The 20,293-nt window shown below is 51.6% G+C and overlaps 2 protein-coding genes across 3 annotated transcripts in view; one reads left to right on the forward strand and one right to left on the reverse strand.

The window, feature by feature from the left end:
* Positions 1-5,896, reverse strand: part of CSPG4 (chondroitin sulfate proteoglycan 4) — a 51,731-nt gene extending 45,835 nt beyond the window's left edge. For both annotated transcript variants that reach the window (XM_045848543.1, XM_045848544.1), the window contains exon 1: positions 5,734-5,896. In XM_045848543.1, the coding sequence (XP_045704499.1) occupies positions 5,734-5,821 (88 nt within the window). In that variant the 5' untranslated portion in view covers positions 5,822-5,896. The remainder of the gene's footprint in view (positions 1-5,733) is intronic.
* A 9,415-nt stretch (positions 5,897-15,311) lies between these two features.
* On the forward strand, positions 15,312-18,567 carry ODF3L1 (outer dense fiber of sperm tails 3 like 1). The gene is made up of 4 exons (XM_045848734.1): positions 15,312-15,432; positions 16,408-16,518; positions 17,424-17,537; positions 18,086-18,567. Exons 1-4 carry the CDS (start codon positions 15,312-15,314, stop codon positions 18,565-18,567), a joined length of 828 nt encoding a protein of 275 aa, XP_045704690.1.
* The last annotated feature ends 1,726 nt before the right edge of the window (positions 18,568-20,293 follow it).

A 20,293-nucleotide genomic window follows, 5' to 3' on the forward strand; every position in this document is an offset into this window, starting at 1 on the left:
TTCTCCCCAGCCTCCTCTAAGTCCCAAGAGAGCAGGCTGGCTCAGGCCAGAGGCTCTGCTCTGGTGGTGGAGCTAGAGGCTATGTGTCCTGAGTTAGGGATTTTCCCCAGAACTTCTGTCTCAGGGGCAGGAGAATACTCTTCCTGCTAGGCACTGAGCCAGGTCGCTGAGCAACACTGTGTGAGTATGTGCATGCTGAACATCATACTGACGGAAGTCATGACCAGGAGACAAAGGCCATGTGTGGGTAGGGGAAGAAAGGTCTGTAACCTCATAGAGATACAGTCCAGGGGCTCAGAATGAGGGCAGACCAGGCTATGAGCCTCAGCAATCAATGGTTAGAAAGGCTCCCAGAGGTGGTGGTGCTGGAGCTGGACCTCCAAGACTGGGGAGGAAAAATGAAAACCAAGTTGCAGGAAACAGGTTGGGCAAAAGTGAAAGGGTCCCAGGGGCTATGGTTATTATCTGATGACCTAGTTCATCAGTCAGGCTGTGGGACCCAGGATCACCTTGAATGCAGAGGCTGATAATGAAGCAGGGGAGGGGTCTCAGCCCAGCCGTGGTGCCTTTGCAGGCAGGTGGTACCATGAGGCTCTTGCCTACCTGGATGCTTAGGAATGTTCCTTTCGGCTTTAGGAGGGTAGGAATGGGATTTGGGGGCAGGATAAGCTGGGCCTCCAGGACTGGCTGGAAGATAGCTGGGACTGTGTTTTACTCCCTGCCTTTGGGCCCCCAGACTATGCTCCACCTGGGAAAGGACAGCTTTTAGGGGGTCCTTGGTTATATTATGATCTGGATTCTCTGAAAGCCAGGAAGTTCTTCTTTGTGTCTGACCTGAATCTCCCCTGCTGTCAGTATGTTTTAACTCAAAGCAATTTATTGGTTTTCAAGCCTGCCTTTCTTTGTCCCTCCCTTCCTCCCTCCCTCCGTCCCTCCCTCCCTTCCTTCCTTCCTTCCTTCCTCCCTCCCTCCCTCCCTTCCTCCCTTCTTTCCTCCCTCCCTCCCTCCCTCCCTCCCTTCCTTCCTTCCTTCCTTCCTCCCTCCCCCCCCCCTCCTTCTTTCCTTCTTTCCTTCCTTCCTTCCTTCCTTCCTTCCTTCCTTCCTTCCTTCCTTCCTTCCTTCCTCCCTCCCTCCCTCCCTCCCTCCCTCCCTCCCTCCCTGTCATAGAACACTTTATCAAAAACAAAACCCCAGTCTTCTATAACCATATGCCCGCAGAGCTTCTATGCATGAATTAGAGTGGAACATGCATTCCCTCTCCACAGACACGGCTGTAGAGCCCTGGAGTACCTTGGGTAGAGTCTGCAAACCCCTGGTAGGCTCAGTGATCTCTATGCCCCTTGAGGGCCCAGTCCTGTGTGCAGCAAGATAGTGGAGACCCCTGAGAAAAGCAGGTGGGAGGTCTGTCCTTGGGCAGCTGCTGGTCCTGTGGCAAGGCCACGCCCAAACCAGGGTATAAGGACAATGAGCAGAGAGGCCCAATCCCTACTCTGCTAAGGACTTTCTGTGTGACTCTGAGAGAGTAGTTGCCCCTCTCTGGGCCCTGGTTTCCCTGTGAACCATGGGGCAGAGGTCTGGGGTGGGGAGTCTCTGCAGTAAGGTCTGGGAGGGGAGGTGGTCTTGCTGACCCACCATGACAGTTAAACCATGGGAGAGACACACACTGAGACAATTTAGTAGGAGCAGTGGCGGGAGGCCTGGCAGAACCAGCTCCTTCACAGGCTGGGAGCCGGCAGGGCTTGGGCAGGAGCTGAGTGAGAGGAAGACATGGTCGACAGGATAGGCACTGTCTAAAATATGTCACCAAGTCACCTTGCTGTGGCTTCCCCAGAGCCACTACCCTGCATCTGAGACAAATGTGGCTTCCTCTGCCATTTCAGCTGTTAGAGGAGAAGTGGGCTTTCTTGAAGAGTATTTACCTATTCTTTCAGAAAGTAGAGAAAATTTGGAGAGGTGAGGGGATGTTGAAGGGGAATGGGGAGACGGGAACAGAGATCTAGGGGCCTCGGGGAGACCTCTCTGCCCTGCTTGGGGGCCTGAGCTTACTGGTGGGTGGCCGTCCACCTGGCCATAACTTGGAAAGCCAGCTGTTGTTGGTGCCGTGGCCTGTGTGCTCAGTGACCTGAGGCCAGCCCCTCCTGGGCCTTGAGCCTCATTTTCTCAACTGTAAAACAGGATTTTCTTGGCGTGCAGGGCTGTGAGGCTGCAGCAGTGTGATTGGCGCACTCCCCAGGCCATCTCTGGAGGTAGGGGCCCTGTTATAACATAGCTGCACCCTCTCCCCTGGTGGCAGTTATGGGCCCTCGTGAGAAGCAGGAAGAACTAGGACCCCCTACCCCAGAGAATATCCAAGTACAAAATTGTTCATACTAATTCAGTTAATTAAAAAATTATTCCTACACATGCCTCAATAATGGTAACATAGTACTTCTAGAATACAGCCCAAGCCTGCTCCTGAAGAAGGAATCCTAACACTAGAATTCTGGCTCTACAGAACTAGACTGGAGTTGGGGCTGGAGGCATGTTGGAAGCAAAGGGGAGCTGGATAGGGCCAGGAATCGAAGGAGCAGAGGACCACGGAGGGAGTGGGCTCAAGTCCTAGGCCCAAAGGCCCTGTTGTTCGTTTGCTCTGGGCACTGAATAGGAGCCACAGCCCAACATAGCACCCTCCCCTCATCTTGTCCTCACCTGCCTCATCCAGGCACCACCCAGGTAGGAGGCAGCAGCCACCCACCCAGGTCTGTGAGTGCAGTTGGCTGTGTGCTGGGTTCTCTGTCTTCGTGCGTGAGCCCACATCTGTATGCACCGGTGAGTGTGTATGTGGGGGTGATTTCCAACTTGCCCTCCCCTGCTGGCCACCTCCTGGGCAGCACGCCCAGTTCCCAGACAAAGCCTATATACTTCCTCTGAGAGCTCCCCACACAAACTACTCCCTCCTAGCCATGGCCAGGGCCAGTGGCCTGGACCACCTGGCCCGGCCCCTCCTGGGCCCCCAAGGTGGCTGTGCTGAAAGGCCCTTATTGTCCTGCCCAGGTCGGTGGGCAAACATTGGGGGCTCATTTATACTTGGTTCTGGAACAGCTTTTCCAGAGTCTTGGTGGGCTGGGCCAAGGGCCCTGGCCCCTTCCCTGCCCCAGAGGCTCAGGGCAGCATGTGCGTGGCTCAGAGGTTGTCTCCAACATCACTGGTTCCCTCCCTACCCCAGAATACCCTCAGAGTCTGTCCTGGTTCAATTCCTTGCACCTGATCCCCCTATGTTCTCTAAGACACCCCTGTTAGTTCAGAGCCTCTCCCCCTGCCCAGGTTACACAGGAACCCTCCCTTCCAGGTGCCACTTTAGCCCCTCATCTTCTACCTTTCAAAGTCAGCTATGCCGGCCAAGGAAGAGATGCAGGAGCCACTGGCCCTGTGCTTACTCTGACCTCTAGATTTGCCTCTCCACATCAGCTCAAACCCAGTCTCTTCAATGCTTGTCACTCTGCTGAGGGCCTCCCACAGTGCTCTGAAGGAGCTGGATGCCATACTTGTCACCTCTAGTCAGAGTGGCCCAAGCCTAGCCCCCCAAAAAGGCAGGAACTTCCTCAAAGCAAGACTGGGAGTTCTTCCTCAGTAGCTGGGCTCCTCTGTGGGACTTACAGCACTTTGCTTCCTCCCTGGGCCCTCAGTTTCCATGTCTGTACAATTGGAAGGTTGGCCTAGATTGTTTCCAAGGGTGCTTGACTCTCAGGCCTTATGACCTGAAAGCCTAATATGTGTCAATCTAGTACCTAGATCTTGCAGGCCTTTGGGGCCAGGGATGTCCATGGGTGGTGGGAGGGACACACTCCTCAGGCAGGGGCTTCCCTATTGCAGAGACTAGGATGGGGAGCAAGGCCAGGCATGGTGACAAAGATGGGTTTTTGGAGGGGAGCTGTGCCTGGGAGGAGGAGAGGATACCGGCTCACTCACTCCCTATCCATTTTCAAGTCCTTCCTAAAGGCAGGAGTTGGTTCAACATTATAAAGTTCCACTGGCACATGCAGCTCTCCTCTCTAAAACCTTTGGTGGCTCCTCAAGAAAACATAGGTGGCTCCTCAAGAAGGCATTTTGCCATTTAAGGTTTCTGTGCCCAATGCAATTGCTTTCCCTGGCTTGTGCTCAAAATGTGCCTTGCAGCCAGGCCTTCAGCTCAACATCTCTCTGCTCGTGCCCAGGGCCTCTGCTCCCCGAGACCCTTCCTGGAGTCCCGACCTTTTCACACCCTCCAAGTCCTAGCCCAAGGGTCACTCTCTGTCTTGCTTCAGCTTGCTTCTGCATTTCTCTTCTCCATACTTTTTTTTTCTGGATCTTGATGGAAATGATAGGAGTTGCTGTTTGACTTTTAATTTGCTGTTCTGCCTCCTGAATGAATCCAAGTTCAGCCTGTGCATTCTGTGTACTCCTCATTGTCCAGCATGGTGTCAATGCCAAAGACATTTTGAGAGGCTCTTTCAAGTTGAAGCCCAAGAAAGTAGTGGTATTGGAACCTTTCCCTTGACTAGAGGTTGGGGAACTACATGAACGGACGTCCCCAATCACCTAAGTTGTCCCCTTCCCGCCTCCTTAAAGGCTCAGCCCATCACCTAGGCCCTGAGATTTTGGAGAATGGGATCCCTGGGAATAGTAGCAGAAAGCCTGGGGATCCGGCTCTGACTCACACTAGTGTGTGTGTGGGGGGTCTTCCCCTGACTCATTTCCCTTCTCATGTCCTGGGCTCTTGGAAGGGAGACTCAGCTCTTTCTCTGCTCAAAGTTGCTCTTGGGAATGGTCCCGAAATCTGTAGGCTGAAGCACTAATTCATACATGAGGCTACAGTTCTTATGGAATAACTAGACTATGCCTTAACTAAAGGGAGAATGCTGCAATGGTGGGATTTCTGGCATGTGACTGAGAGGAGACATATCCTAGCACCCTTCAGAAGGCAGACTACCATTCAGCCTCTGCTGGGGTCAGCCACCAATGCCTGAGACAGGGAGGTTGCACAGGGCTGTCTGGGCGACAAGCGCATGCTGGAGGGTAGGACATGGAGGGCACCATCCCTGCATCTAGGAGGCTGGAGAGTGGGTGGTCCTGTCTGTCATCCACCAGGTCTTCTCAGTGAGGAGAGAGGAGAGAGAAGGACAGGAAGGGGAAGAGGAGGGCAGGAGGAAGGTGGTGATGAAGAAGCCAGACAGAAAATTCACCTGGTTACAAGTGGGGGTAGGAGGAACAGGAGCTGAGCTGGGAGGCAGCTGGAGGAGGTGGAGGCTGAGGTGTCTGTGCCCCACCCCACCCAGCATAGGGTGGGGCAGAGTGGCTGTATCCCCATTTCTTGCTTTGCAGTACTCCCCATTCCTGGCCTGGGTAGCTGAAGCTGGGGTACTTCTCACTGGGTATTCTTTGGGCAGTATGTGGTCACGGAAAGCCTGCTGGGCTCAGGGAGCCCAGGTGGCATTGAGGTGGCTCCACTGGGTATGGAGAACAATCCTGGACAGAGCCATGCCCTAGGCAATCCCACTCTGGGGCCAAGCTCAGGAAACCAGAGCCCATGTAACCCTGAGATAGAGAGTGTCGGTGCCTGCTGGAACTCCCGGAGACCCCAGCCTAGGGTGGCAGAAGCGCAGCCTCCTTGTCTCCTGGTCTGGGGGCCACTCCTGGGCCCTCTTGCCCCTTTTCTTTAAGAAATCTGCCACAGTTCCTGCCAGTCTGGGTCCATGTCTCAGGCCCCTCACTTACCTGCAGATGCTGGTTCTGCCAACATAGCCAAGGTCAAAGCCAGGGCCAGGGCAGGGGCCAGATTTGGGTGCCGAGGGCCTGGATGCATCACAGCAGGCTGGTGGCAGGACTTGAGAGGAGCCCAGCAGGATCCAGAACCTGGGCAACAAAGTCTCCAGTTGAGAGATCAGGCTCTTTTGGTGTGGGCTGGGCTCCTGGTGTCTGCCGCTGACTTAACTCGGGGGGCGGAGCGGGAGGCGCGACCAGGCCAGACCAGCGCTCCGGTTTCATCAGGCTGGGGCTCCCCGCCTGCCCCCCCAACAACCTTCTTAAAGGGCCAGTGCTGGGCTGCTCTTTCCCATGCAGGGGTCAGGGGATCCTTACAGCTCAGTCAGACTCAGGCTTCACTTTGAAGTCTTGGACCAAAGTCCCAGAGGACACCAGACCCACATGAGTTGGGCTAGCCCACTCACTTCTCTCTTCTTTTGCTCTTGCAAGGGTTGGTAGTGGTGGTGGAGGGGTCCTCACACTAGGCCTAGGAGAAAGGACCCCACCACACAGACTGCTTTGGGGCCTCTTTGGCTCTGAGGTCTCCTCAGGACTCTTTGTGCAGAGAGGCACCAGCCTGAGGTTTTATACTGGCTCTGTGCTCACTGGTGTTGCAACCTTGACCTTCTCTGCCATGCAGGTAGGGCCTCAGTTCCCCAGTCTGTGAAGGAGAGATGTTTTATACTCACCCACAAGGCAGGAAGGATTCTCAATTCCATGGTATCATTTGCCTCAAAATAACACTGCCAGGTGGGTAAAACCACCCGTCCCCCATTTCATGGAGTAGGAAACTGGCTCAGAGCTGGAAGTGGTTCTTTCAAGGCCCCCAGGTGGAGATGAGGCCCCTGACCATTTGGTACCAGGACTCCAGGCCTCCTGGCTCCTGAATTTGATGTTTCAAATTTCTGGGGCTGCCTCCTGGAAATCTGGCCCTGGATTTAGCTCCTACCTAACAGCTTCGGGCTGGGGCCCTGCTCCTCTTGGCTCCTTCCCAGGCAACAACATCATCCTTGTCCCAAATAGGAGGAGAAAATGCCATATTATTGCAGAGCTTCCAGGGCCTAGAGGCTCTGCCTGTTCTCTGCTGGCCCCAGCATCAGCATTGCCTGGCCTCAGTTTTTATGTCCAGTGAGTGGGGGGCAGAGCGCCCCTGGAGTGCTCTCCCTTCTTCCATCAGAACCTCTCTGTCCCACCTGCCTGCTTCAGCCCACCATCAGTCTCACCAAGTACACTCTCCCCAATTTTCCCCCTTGACCCAGTAACATCCCCACCATGTGTACAAACTTTACAGTCTGCAACAAAATTGAGCCCCATTTTCAGATGAAGAGACCGACACTTAGAGAACTTACAGGACTTGGGTAAGTGTCCACAGCTGCTAAGAGCTGGAGCCAGGTCTTTGACCCCCAGCCCAGCACTCCTCCCATCATGGCATAGTGCGGCAGCTGAGGTCTGTGAGGTGGTTGTGAGCATTGGTCTTGAATCCAGCCCTGATTTCAAACTCCAGCTTGACCTTCTCTGCCATGCAGGGAGGGCCTCAGTTTCCCAGTCTGTAAAGGAGAGATGTGCTACGCTTGCCCACAGGGCAGGAAGGATTCTCAATTCCATGGTATCCAGCTAAATAATTAGCTGTCCAAACTTGAGCAAGTTGCTTTACCTTTATGTGGCTTGGTTTCTTCATTTCTAAAATTGGATTTGTGAGGGTTAAATGCTTTAATGTACCTCAGGGGCCTAGCCCAGGGCCTGGTGTAAAGCAAGTGCTCAGAAATACTAGTCCTTGTTTCTCCTTTTCTCCTTTGCTGCCCATCCTCCTGTGTTTCCGTTAGCATAGGTTTTACCCTCTTTACTTCCCTTAAAGGAAAACCCTCAGCCTTTAAAGGCTGAACTTCCTTCCCTCTTCGGAGGCAGCTGCCTATAGTAGGCACTCAATAAATGCATTCCAGGGTTGACTAAGAAGCCAGTTGCTTCTGTTCTATGGGAATTTTGGCAAACCTAAGAAGTCCTGTCTAGTTCACCCTAAAAGGCCTGGGGCAGGGCTGTGCTCAGCTCATTTCAGTGGCAATAAAACCATTGATTCCACAATTTGTCCCTTTTTTCCCCTTCTCCCCAAGTCAGTAAGGCACCTGGTCCTTATTAGGGGTTAATTACTGCCCAAGTGTGGGCCTGGGGCATGGCATGGGGATTGCTGGGAAGATTGTGATTAGAGGAATAGAGCTTTAATTTTAGGAATGGCAAAGGAAGATTGGAGAAGGCCTTTGCTTATTTATGAATTGGAAACTTAGGTGGAGTCTTCCATGCACCCCATCTTGCCATTCTTCCCCTTCTCCATCTCCTGCCCTCTGCTCGATCGCTATGCATACAAATTTACCTACCAGGAGTCCACTGTGGCACCTCCAGCCTCAGTTCTGAATGGAGTCAGGATTAGCTCAAAGCCCCACCTACCTTACTGCTCGCTAGGGAAAGAAATAGGCCCAGAAAAATGACGGCAACTCAACTTCTCTGCTGGGCCTCCTGGTTTACAAAACATTCATCTGGTCTTCTGACAACCCTGGGAGGTGGTGTGTCTGGAGACAGTGTTCCCTTTTCACTGATGAGAAGACTGAGGCTGCAGTGGAAGAGTGATGCTGGAGCTCTGGCACACACAAGCCTGGCCTTGGCTCAGCCTGCAGTCCAGCATTTAAATCCCAGAGCAGTGCGGAGAGGCATCATGCCAGGCAGACTGTCAGAAAGTTGGGACCCTGCATTGCTTTTGAACTGGTCCCTGACCACCTCCCACTGTGTCAGAGCAAGTTGTTGGACTGGGCAGTGCCTGCTGCCTTCTCCTCAGTTGCTCCCTCCCTAGCCTCTTTAGCATGCTCCCTGAGACCCTGAAACTCTGGCCCTGAGTAGAGCTGGCCAGGGCCTCCTGGTCACTCTTACCCTCAATGCTTTGGGACGAAGAGTGCTCACTCTGGCAGTAGCCTTGGCCAAGGCCTGGCACTCTGAATGCCTCTATGTTTTGCACCCTGACCGCCTGAGCCCCACCCAAAAGCCTGTAGCCAAAGTCAGTTTGCTGGTAAAGGGTGATGCTTGTGCCCTAGATGGGATGGTACCTGAGTCGGGGTATGCTCCCATTGCCCAGGTCCTGCTGTCAGGGAATTGGCCTTCTTCCATGAACACAGAGCTCAGGCCACTACAGTGTAAGGGGACACAGGCTTCTGGCCCCGATTCTATGGCCCTGGAGTCTCATGGGCCTGGGCCTCTGACCGGGGGCCTCTGCTAGGAATGATCTTGCTCCTGCTCTAGGCTGAAGGTATTGATGGAGCTACTCCAAGTGCAGGAGCCAGGCACAGAAGGGGTGGGGCAGCTACTCCCAACAATCACAACATTTAGGAGCTGAAAAATTTTATTTGCTGACCTCGGGGGCTGGATGTGGACTGAAGGCCAGTGGCAGGACTTTGCCTTGGCCAGGGACAGGGCCTGAGCCATGCTTAAGCCCTACTGGGGGGGACAGACTGGGGGTGGGAGGAGCCTCTCAGAGCCTCTGTTCCCAGGAGCAGACACTCATCTTCCATACTGCGTCCACAAAGGCTGCGGCTACAGTGGCTATGACCAGCTGGCTGCAGCTGACTTCCCCTGGGGTTGCACTATTTCTAAATATTGGTTCATGTTGTTAACCCATGCTGTGCACTACCAGTAGAGATCTGGCTTTCTGCAGAGAGAGCCTGGTGGAGGGGAGGGGAGGGGAACGGTCAGTCCCCGTTTGAATGGAAAACCTGTGCATATACTTGCTCAGGGTCCAGGGCTGGGGAGGTCTTCCCATAAGGATGAGAAATACCTGCTCAAGATTATGAATGAGGCTTCAATGGGTGTTAGGGGACATGAGTCTGAGCTGGTGGCAGGGCATGGCAGTGGAAAGAATGTAGGGTTAGAAGCCAGAAGTCTGGTTCTGCCAAGCCTCTCTGTGTGGCCTCTGGTGAGTCACTGCACCTCTTTTGCTCCATTCCCCTCACCTGTAAATTGTAGAACCACCATGGTGCTTGGATGATACCCTCCAACAGAGGTGCTAGGACTTCATAAACTGTGAAGGGCAGTGCCTGATGGTTATGTTGATGGGAAGTGTTAATACCAGGGTCCTGCTCTCCACATGACTCCTGTGAGTCCCTTTGAGGAGAAGCAAGACTAACAACCAAAAGTCAGCTGGAACCAGCAGACAGGGCTGTCTGTGATCAGCCTGTGTGGGGAGTGGTAGATATGCCACTCTACACAAGAACACAGATCTTGGATTTCTGCCCTGGTGGCTAGAAGTCCTTGAGCAGTAAAAACCTGTGGTCGCGAGCCTCCAAGATGGCCCTCACCTTCTGGCATTCATGCTCTTGTGTAGCCACCTTCCACATTGAATAGGGCTGACCTGCACGGTCAATAGGACATTGCAGAAATGATGGACTATGACTTCCAAGGGGAGACCATAAAAGGCACAGAAGCTTCTGCCTTGCTCTATTCTGACTGATTGCTCCAGAGGAAGCCATGCATAGTGACTTGAGAAGAGTAAAGCAGCCTGTGGAGGACTCATGTGGACAGGACTGAGTTCTCTTACCAACAGGCAGCATCAAGTCACCATTCATGTGAGTGCCATCTTGAAAGTGGATTTGCCAGACCCAAACTTCCAGACCCTACTTGTGACATCTTGACTGCCACTTTTGAGAGACTTAGAGCCAGAACCATCCAGCTAAGCCACTCCTGAACTCCTGACACACAGAAACAGCTTAGGTTTTGAGGAAAGTTTGTTATGCAGCAATAGATAACTAATATAAACCTGCACAACTATAACTGGTAGTCCAGTGAGTCAGAATTAAAATGTGTCTGGGACTCAGAAAGTAAGACTCTGCTCCCTTGAGGAGTGATGCTTCCTTGATCAAGCAATGGATCTATTCATTCACTCATTCATCCATTCATTCATTCATTCAACAATATTTCTCAAGCACTTACCATATGCTGGGGGCTAGGGACACAAAGAGTAAATGACAGAAACTGTCTTTGGGAGCTCGCAGGCTCCCCAATGTCACTTAGTGATTGTTGGATGATTGTTAGTGATTAAGGACAAGTGAGATGCCTAGGACATAGCTTGGGCACTTGGATGGGTGCTGGCATCATTCATTGAGATAAACGGGCCCAGGGGCATCTGATGACAAAAGCTTTGGGCATGTTGATTTTGAGATGTTTATGAGAAACCCAGGAGACACTATGCAGGCTGTCAGATATGTGGGTCTAAAACTCCTAAAAAGGTCTTGGTCAGAGGCATATATCCAGGAATTATTGGGGTGCAGATGATGGGACCGAAGCAACAAGAGAAGAGGAGACTACCCAGTCACAAGGAGGGTGGTGGATGAGAGGAAGGCCTGGGATCAAACTGTGACACATCAGCATCTTTTTCTCTTAACTTTCTTGGACATAATTTCAAACTTACAGAAAATTAGCAAGACCACTATAAATATTTCTCACATATTCTTCACCTAGATTTTCCAAATGCTAATGTTTCACCACAGTTTAAATTCTTTTCTATGTACATACATGTGTTTTCCTGAACTGTTTGAGAGTAAGTTGCAGATGTAATGTTCCTTTACCCTTAAATATTTCAGTGTATATTTTCTAAAGACAAAGGACTTTCTTTTTCATAATCAGAGTGCAGTGATTAAAATCAGGAAACTAACATTAGTACAATACTTTTAACTAGCCATAAACTTTTTTCCAGTTCTGCCCATTTCCCCAATAACATCCTTGATAGTAAAGGAATATTCTGGCTCCTATGTGACATTTAGTTGTCCTATCTCTGGGGTTACTATTAATCAGGAAACATGCTTTGGTGTTTCTTTGTCTTTCATGACATTTCAGAAATGTTATTTTTTCTGTTTATATATTTCTTCCTTTTTATTGAATTTATTGGGGTGACACTGGTTAACAAAATTATACACGTTTCAGGTGCACGACTCCACAACACATCATCTGTACACTGTAGAGTGTATTCATCACCCCAAGTCAAGTCTCATCATCATTTATCCCCCTTTACCCTCCTCCACCTTTCCCCACCCCTTCCTCCTGGCAATCACCACACTGTTGCCAATGAGGTCTTTCTCTTTTTCTTTTTGCTCAATCCCTCCATCCCCCTGGTTGCTCCCTACCCCATGGAAATGTTATTTTGTAAAGTGGATCTTGATTTGAGTTTAATCTGGTTTCTTCATAATTGGATTCAGATTATGCATCTTTGGTGGGAACAGCCCAGAGGAGATGGTGTGTCCTCAGCGCACCCTCTCTGGAGGTACACAGCACCTCTCTGTCCCATTGCAGATGATGCTAACTTAGGTCACTTGGTGGAGGTGGTGACTGTCAGGATTCTCCCAGTAAAGTTGCTGTTTTTCCCTTTGCAATTAATAGGCATGTGCCAACATTGAAAGGTCAGGTTGGGGAAGAAGAGCCAGGAAGAAAGCTTGTGAAGGTGCAGTGGGGATATGGGAGGAAGACCAGAACATCTTGGAACTAGGAGGAGGTACTGCAAGGAGGAGGGAGGTCAGTCAGTTTGGTTCTGGGCTGTTGAGAGGCTGGCTGGGCATGGGTGAAAGTGTCTATTGGTTGCAGCTTCCACATGCAGGTCACAGCTGAAGTGGAGCGATAGGTGTGAGAACAGTGGAAGTGTGAAAGGGAGGCGAGAACAACAGGAAAACGCTACTTTGGGGAAGTTTGTCTGTGGACTGGAGGAGAGGGATCCAGGCTATGACAAGGAGGTATGTGGGGCCAGGGAGTTGATAGATGGAATAATGAAGGGTATGTAGAGTGAGCTAGTAAGGGGTCAGATGAGAGGTGAAAGCAAAGAAAGGGACTATGGAGAACAAAATGTTCTTGAAGAGGCAGAGGAGATGGGCAGTCTTAGTGGGGTGGGGGTGGGGGTCCTTCCCAGCCCCAGAGGGAAGTGGGAGCAGGTGACCATGGAAACCAGTGGCACTGGTGATGAGGCGGGGAGGGGCCTCTCTTTTCTCAGCTGAGGAAGAGGTGGAGCAGGGGCTGGAGGAAGGGCCAGGCATGAAGAGGGGAATGAACCATGCTTGAAATGATCTCCGGAGAGGGAGACAACAAGCCCACCAGAGTGGAGATGGGCAGTTGAGTGGCACAAAGGCAAGTCCAGGGTTTAAAGGCCATGAACTTTTAGCTGCCTTGTGCAGGTAGACAAGGCAGTCCTGGTGATTTACCAGGAAAAATGTTGGTAAGGAGGGCAATGAAGGCAGGAGGGAACTGAAGGACGGGGAGAAAGTGCAGAGTCAGGGGCAGGGTCTCGGTGATAGCAGGCAATTTGTGTGTGAGTACTAGTGTAAGTGAGGTGGCACTGTGGGCTTGTGTTCCAAAGGGAGGCAGATGGTGAGTGCCAGTGAGGCAGGGAGAAGGCCAGGATGTGCTGGGGGAGGGTGGCTGAGAGGGAGTGGAGAGGAGGTATTTGGAGATGAGGAGGTCTGGCAACTGGGAGGCCAAAGGATTGGTGGAGGTCCCTGGGGAGACGTAAGCCACAAGGATAATGGCAGGAATTTGGGAGATGGGGGATGAAACCATGAGCCAGGGCTACCAGGTGTCTGAGCCAGGACAGATGGCAGCTCTGAGGAGATGAGGAGGGGCACTCTGGATGCCGGAACCCTTGGAGGAGTGGTGCTTTTGACAGGGAGGAGACACTGTTTGGTGGGTACTGAGCAGGCAAGGGGCAATGGGAGACAGACACAAGCTTTGGAAAGGACATATAGCTGTCTTCGGGGTGAGCTAGGTGTCTGTGAATGCTGGAGGGAGGAGAGCATTTGGAGCAGAAGCAGAGGTGTGGAGTGGGTCCGTTTTTCTGAGAGAACTGTGCACAAGGAGGACAGACAGGAGTAGTGCAGGCAGAGGGAAGTGTCAGGGAGGCTCCCTGGGTCTGAAATATCAGAAAACTGCCCCCAGACCAAGATGGTGGAGGTCCCAGCCCCACATCTGGCCTTTATTGGCACGAGGGGACCATCAGGGCTCTGGCTCAGCGGGCCCACAGCTTCTTCCTCCAGGAAAATCTGATGAGAATGGGGGTGTGGAGGCGGCACTGCCTGTGGCCCCAGGCCAGTGGAGGCTGGGCCAATCCCCACCTTGCCAAGCCTCGCCTCTCCAGAAATCAGAGGCTTGGCTCCTCTGTGGGTGTTGTGAGGGGAGTGGTCAGGTCTGCTGCTGTTGGGATGGACCCCTACCTGCTGTTCTGAGCATGCATGCCTGGTCTGCTCCTTACTGTGCCTGCTGGTGGGAATGAGGGCACAGCATATTTTGGTTTCCATTAGACGAGAGGCTATGATGTCTCTGATACTGATTTGAGGAGAGACTTTAGGCAAGTCCTTCTCTTTTTTGGCTCTCAGCTTTCTTATGTATGTACTGGAGCTGTGACAGACATTTCTATAGCCAGCTGTCATCTAGTCCCAATATTCCCTAGAGGGAAACCCCTCTCTCCTGGTTTCCATCAAATCCCATCTGAGCTATGAACTGGTGGTGCAAGCAGGCCCCCGGGCCCCCCAAACTCTTGGGCTTTTAGGGATGAAGACTCCAGCATTTCTTCGGCCCTGGGGCTCACATATCAACCATATGGCAGCTGGGTATCTTCCCTACCATTCAGTGTTTCTTCTCACACCCCACCATCCTAGGTTGCTCCTGACCACAGGCACAGGAAGTGGTTTCTTAAGGCCTCAGCACCACTCCCACCATCTCCCTTTATTTGATTCTCATTTTCTGCCTGAAATATCAGCAACAGGCAAGTATTCCTTGAGCTAGACATGGATTTCTACAGACACTGGCCTTGGGATTAGAGTCTAGGAAGCTATCAGACAGTTATACCTTAGTGTGAAATATTATTAGTGTTATTAGTGAATTATTGAATTATTAGTGTGAAATAATTGGCTTGATCCTTTCCCAAGGAAAAATGGATTTGGTACAAGGGCGGTCATAGGTGGGAAATTGGGGAGATAGGTGAGAGGGATAGGGGGTAAAAGGCCACTTTAGGGGGCTGTGAGGGCTGTAGGAATGCTTGACCCATGACTGACTCATTCTTTCTATACTTTTCCCCAGTCTTAGGATTCCCACCAGGATTAAAGAGCTGGCCCTGTCACTCCTCCTTTCCCTCTTCCTTCAATGACCCAGGGCCCTGGGGACTCTTTAGACTCTGTAGCCAGTTTGGGGGGGCAGTGGGGACAAGTTCTCAGGGTTCCACAACTGATCTGCCAGCATTGAATCCCTACATCACAGCTCAGGCACCATGGCAACAGACAGAAATAAACACGGCTTCACAGTCTAAGTTCTGTAGTGATGTCATCTCCAGCTCCTGCCTGCTAGGCCCTGTGGTAGCTGTACCCTAGATGGTTTCAGCTGCTCAGGATGGAGTAGTATCTTCCTTCTCAGTCCCAAAACCACCTCTGAAGTGGGGGAGATTGTGGACACAAGGGCTTGGGCAGGGGCACCTGGAACAGAGCCCACACAAGTCCAGTTCCTTGTCTGCTGCTTAGATGTCTCAGTAGCTGCTATTGCCCCTAGCCATGAAACTGCCTAAGGGGTCCAAGAACTCTGTGTTCAATGGGCAGCACCCAAAGAAGAAGGCGAAGGTGCCCTTATGGCAGGAGGTAAAGCAGACCCCTATGATCATGACAATGATCAAAGGTAAGATCAGACCCCTCTGCCCTGAGCTTGGTCTCCTTCCTCTCTCTTCAGGGCTGTTGAAGGTGTTCCAGCCTTCCAGCTCTGCCTCCTAAAATTTCCCCTTGAATCCCACAGAAGATCTGTGCCTCCAAGCTGAATCTTGCCAGTAGTGGTTAGCAGCTGGGAATTTTCAGGGGGAGGTAGGTAGGAGAGAAGGGCAGCATGAGGCATGAAGTGAAAACAGCTTTGGGAAAAGACTAGAGACTTACTGGAGCCTTCACCCCAGCTCTAGCTTTCCTCACTTCCTTTGAATCTTATTCTCAAATGAAAGCAGCAATACTAATTTTTAGCTCTGACCGGTAGGGCTTAGTTGGTTGGGTGTCATCCTGCAGAACAAGAAGTTGCCAGTTCCATTGCCGATCAGGGCACATGGGAGGCAACCGATCAGTGTTTCTCTTTGGCACCGCTGTTTCTCTCCCTGTTTCTCCCTCCCTTTCCCACTAAAAATAAATAAATAAGATATAAAAAAATACTAATTTTTACTACATTGTTAATGACTGATTATTGCTCTATGCTGGTTTAGTATGAGATTAAATATTGGGGCTCTATTGGCTGATTGAGAATTTTCACATTACTAGCTTGTGTGACTTTGGGAAATTGATATATCTAAGCCTCAATTTTCTCATATGTCAAATGGGAAAAATGGTAGTCTCTATCTTATAGAGTTGTTGGGAGGCTTAACTGAAATAATCCATATAAAATGCTTAGTGTAGTACTTGGCACAGAATAAGTTGTCAGTTAATTGTAACTTCTTCCTTTCTTATTATTCATTGCCTGCCCAAGAGAAACTGCATTTTATCTGGGAGCACCTCCTGTCACTCAAGGAAGCAGCTTGATGGTGGGATTTGTGGCAATGTGACATCAAGGGAGCAAAGACCTAAATGTTGCACTGTATTGGGGGCTTCCTGCTTCTGATCTGGTGGTCTCTCCTCACAGGTCCAGGGCCTGCCAAATACCTGCGGCCATCCTGCATAGGCCACCTGGGCCATGACAGCTCCATGTTCCGGGAGCCAGCCTGTAGTCTGCACATGCGGCACGCAGAGAAGCGTGAGTGCCCCCACGCTCATCACCCCCTTGGGTAGAGGGTTATTATTATTGTATGTTTGGGGGTGGCAGTGGAAAGGGACCATCATCTGTAGCCATAGGCCCCTGGGAACCCAAGCCTCTCCTGAGCTGGACAACAAGGTGATCTGCTGGGTCCAGAAGGAAGTCGGCTGAGATGCCCAGTGACCCACCCCACCACAGAGGTGACTATGTGGGTGTCTCCCAATTCGACCACCTGAGGGGACTTGAAAGGAATGTTGTCACTGTCCAGCTGGCAGATTGGGGTCTTCTTCTGTCTGGTCATTGGCTGAGGCCCCTCAGTCTGGCTATTATGGGTGCACTTGCCACAGCAGCTGAGTAGGAATAGCTGGGGAATGGGGAAAGAGTGTAAAGGTGGCGGCCCCTAAGCGTTCCTGGGTGGCTTAGAACCTCCTGGAAGGGTGGGAGCAGAGAGCCACAGAAGAGCTGAGGCTGCTGGCCAAGGCCAGCAAAAGGGAGGGCTGGGCAGGCGTATGTACATGGGGTCTGAGATCTAGGGTGCTTGCTAGGTCCCTTCTTCGGGTGACACCCTCACCTCAGCAGGCGAAACCCTGGCTGAGGCTGGGACCTTTTCTAACCCTAACAGTCGCCATATGTGGCTATTACGACCCTTGACACCGGTCTCTGACCTGTGAACCAAGCTGCTGTTCATCTGTTAGTTCATCTGTCCTTCTGAGCAAGCTCTTGAGAATGTTGAAAGTCCCATTTTACAGATGAGGAAATCAAAGTTCCCAAAACACCCAAGATCCCAAGTTATCAAAAGGGAACCCTTAGTTCTTCTCTTGGGGAGGAGGGTCTCACGTGGGCACAGTCCAGGCTCACTCTGGGGCAGCCTCTGTTGCTGACTGAGCTCTTTGGCTGCCCTGCAGGAATCACAGACACGTGTAGCCCTGGACCTTGTTATTTCTTGGATCCTAAAATAACTCGGTTTGGAATGTCCAGCTGCCCACAGATACCCATGGAAGAGCGCATCTCTAACCTGTGTAAGATGGGAGAGGGGACGGGGCTCGGGAAGTGGAAGGATGGAGGTCTATACCCTTAGGACCTGAGCAGGAACAAAGGGCCATAACTCCCCTTTCTAGGTGTGTCTGTGGATGCTGGCATCTCCCTGCAATGTCACATTAAGACACCAACGTCACCATGTCTGTGTCATAGCACTTACTATCTTGAAGCCAACATTACACATATATGTCACAGGGCGATTGTTATGATAGAAATGGGGCTCATGTTGGGGCAGCAATTTTGCTGTACCAGTGAGTTCATGGGCTGTTGTGATTTTAGGGTGTTTCCTTGGTGCCATCACAGGGATAATGTCAGAATGCTGATAGCCCAAGGGTGATGTTCTGCTGACACTTGTGGGTTTTATATTATGACAATAGTGTTACATTTTGATGTCAGGATGGCCTAAGTCCCTCCCCTGCCCATAGCCCTGTGCAGGCTTGGTTGTGTCCCTGCCCAAAGCTAAGGAGGCTCTAGTGAAGTCACGTCAGGTTGATTAAGGCCTCAGCTCCCCACCTTCACCCACTTTCAGGCCTGAGCTCCACCCCAGCCTCCTGCCACTACTGCTTGGAGAAGACCCACCCTCCTGGGGAACGCAGGGCTCCGAAGTACACTTTCAGCTACCGGTGCCCATACAGAGTGATGGACCCCAATCCGGCCCCCAACAGCTACCATCTGCCACGCTTGCTGGGGCCCAACAACCCCATCAGCCGAGCTGCTCCTTGCTATAGTTTGGCCTCCACAGACCAGAACTGGTTCTACAAGAAGAATGTGGCAGGAGGTCCTGGGCCAGCCATGTATACCCGACCTGAGCCATCTGTCTACCAGAACCGCAGCCCCATCTACAGCATGGCCAAGCGCTTCACCTACCCAATGGACCACACACCTCAGCCTGGCCCAGGTTCCCATGATGTCCAGCAGGTCACAATACACAAGCCCAGCACACCTGCTTTCACCATGGGTATCAAACACTCACCCCATCTGTGCTCGTTGGTCATTGACATTCATGACTGAGTCCCCTCAGGCTGTGCTGTACTCACCCAGTTCTCCCCACAGATGATATTTTCTATACCAAATTGATCAACTGATCATGGTTTTGAGTAGCAGAACTGGCACCTACTATATTTAGCACACAGAAGGTATTAAATATTTTTATTGATTTATTCCTTTGCAAATGTTCATGACTGCTTCCTTTGGGCCCCGCTCTGAATGAGGGGTGGGGATACTGGGATGCATTGCAGGAGCCCCTATCTGGGGTATGGTGTCTATCTTGTGTCCCACACTCTTTAACAAGACTGGGCTGGGCATGCGTGATAGGGAGTGAGTGAGTAAGCTTAGGGATCCATCTGTCTTACAGCAGATTAGAAAGATGTCATTTTGCTGACAATGCTATTTATTATGAAGGCTGCAAAAATTATTGATGCTTGGTCTGAAAGTGTTGGAGTGGGGGCTGGCTGGTGGCAGCAGCTGATGCTCTTCTGTGTCACTGGGTCAGAGGAGCTACAAGGCACCACCATCGAATAAGGGTTTTCTGATTTAATGCTCAATCCCCTCCCTACAAAGGACTGTCAGTGGAAAAATGAGGAAACTGAGGTGCAGAGCTAGGAAAATAACTTTGGCCGTATGACATTTTAATGCCTGTCTCTAAATAAAGGTCTTCATTCAGTATGTGAGCCAGGTTGGGCTCAGTGTGAGCAGTGTTGTGACTCAGCCTGTGAGCAGGATTGGGGATCTATGTGTGAGCCGGGTCAAGGCTCAGCATGTGAGCAGGGTCAGGGTTCAGAGTGTGAGCAGGGTTGGGGCTCAGTGTGAGGAGGGTTGGGGCTCACTGAGAGCAGGGCCAGGGCTCAGTGGATGAGACTGAAGGTATGGCAGGGTGCCCACAAGAGCTTTCTCCTTTCTTTCCAGGGCATTCACTCCATGGGCCACCCCTGCCACAGCTGGGTGGTAAAACTATAGTCATGTAACCCTCCTTGCCACTGGCTCAGGGGCTGGTCTCTCTCACTGTATCGTTGCTGGAGAGACACTAAGGGCCAGTTGTCACTCTGGCTCACAGGAGCTGGGGGGATAGTGGCACTTGTCCAGGAGCAAAGCTGGGGACCTGCTTTCAGGGAAACAATAATGCACCACAGACAGGCACATAGGTTGGAGTTGTACACAAACTCATGTCCCTTACCCATACATACAGAGACAAGACCGGCACTCCTCACTGCATATGCTCGCTTGTGTGTGTACGCACATGTGTTTGCTCTCATAGGCAGAGACCCCACCCTGCAATACCAGACATACTTAAACACTGGCCTTATACTATACTCATAGGGAAAGACAGACACAACACATACTTAGATACCACAGCATACACTACACACACCTGTTACTACCACACCTGCATGCCCCTTTCCCTCTAGACACCCCCTTATCTCATGCATACACCTGTGTCCACCCAAGCTCACTCACACTGCCCAGTGCCCTGGAGAATAATATAGACAGATGAAGAGAATGACTCCTACTCTCCCTCTGCCAGGAGGGTTTCTGTGCTCAGGAAGGAGCTGGGGTGTGATTCCCAGCCCTGCAGTTAGAGTTGCTGCTGGCTGGTTCCCAGACCTCCAGACTAGGGTCCTACATCTAGATGGGGTGCACATGGCCCTGCCCACCAAGATAAGCCAGACCCAGCACTCAAAGATGCCCACCTGAGGGGCTGCCCAAGGATGGGTTGACTAGAGTTGGAGCTCCTGCCACC

The sequence above is a fragment of the Phyllostomus hastatus genome, unplaced genomic scaffold (assembly GCF_019186645.2).
Source record: "Phyllostomus hastatus isolate PE091 unplaced genomic scaffold, TTU_PhHast_1.1 phas_contig_62, whole genome shotgun sequence".
Classification (NCBI taxonomy): domain Eukaryota; kingdom Metazoa; phylum Chordata; class Mammalia; order Chiroptera; family Phyllostomidae; genus Phyllostomus; species Phyllostomus hastatus.

What these genes read in the sequence shown, in the direction of transcription:
- ODF3L1 (XM_045848734.1), top strand. Translation starts at nt 15,312, where the DNA reads ATGAAACTGCCTAAGGGGTCCAAGAACTCTGTGTTCAATGGGCAGCAC. An exon ending in GATCATGACAATGATCAAAG is followed by an intron (nt 15,433 to 16,407) that starts GTAAGATCAGAC and finishes CTCTCCTCACAG; the next exon opens with GTCCAGGGCCTGCCAAATAC. An exon ending in CATGCGGCACGCAGAGAAGC is followed by an intron (nt 16,519 to 17,423) that starts GTGAGTGCCCCC and finishes GCTGCCCTGCAG; the next exon opens with GAATCACAGACACGTGTAGC.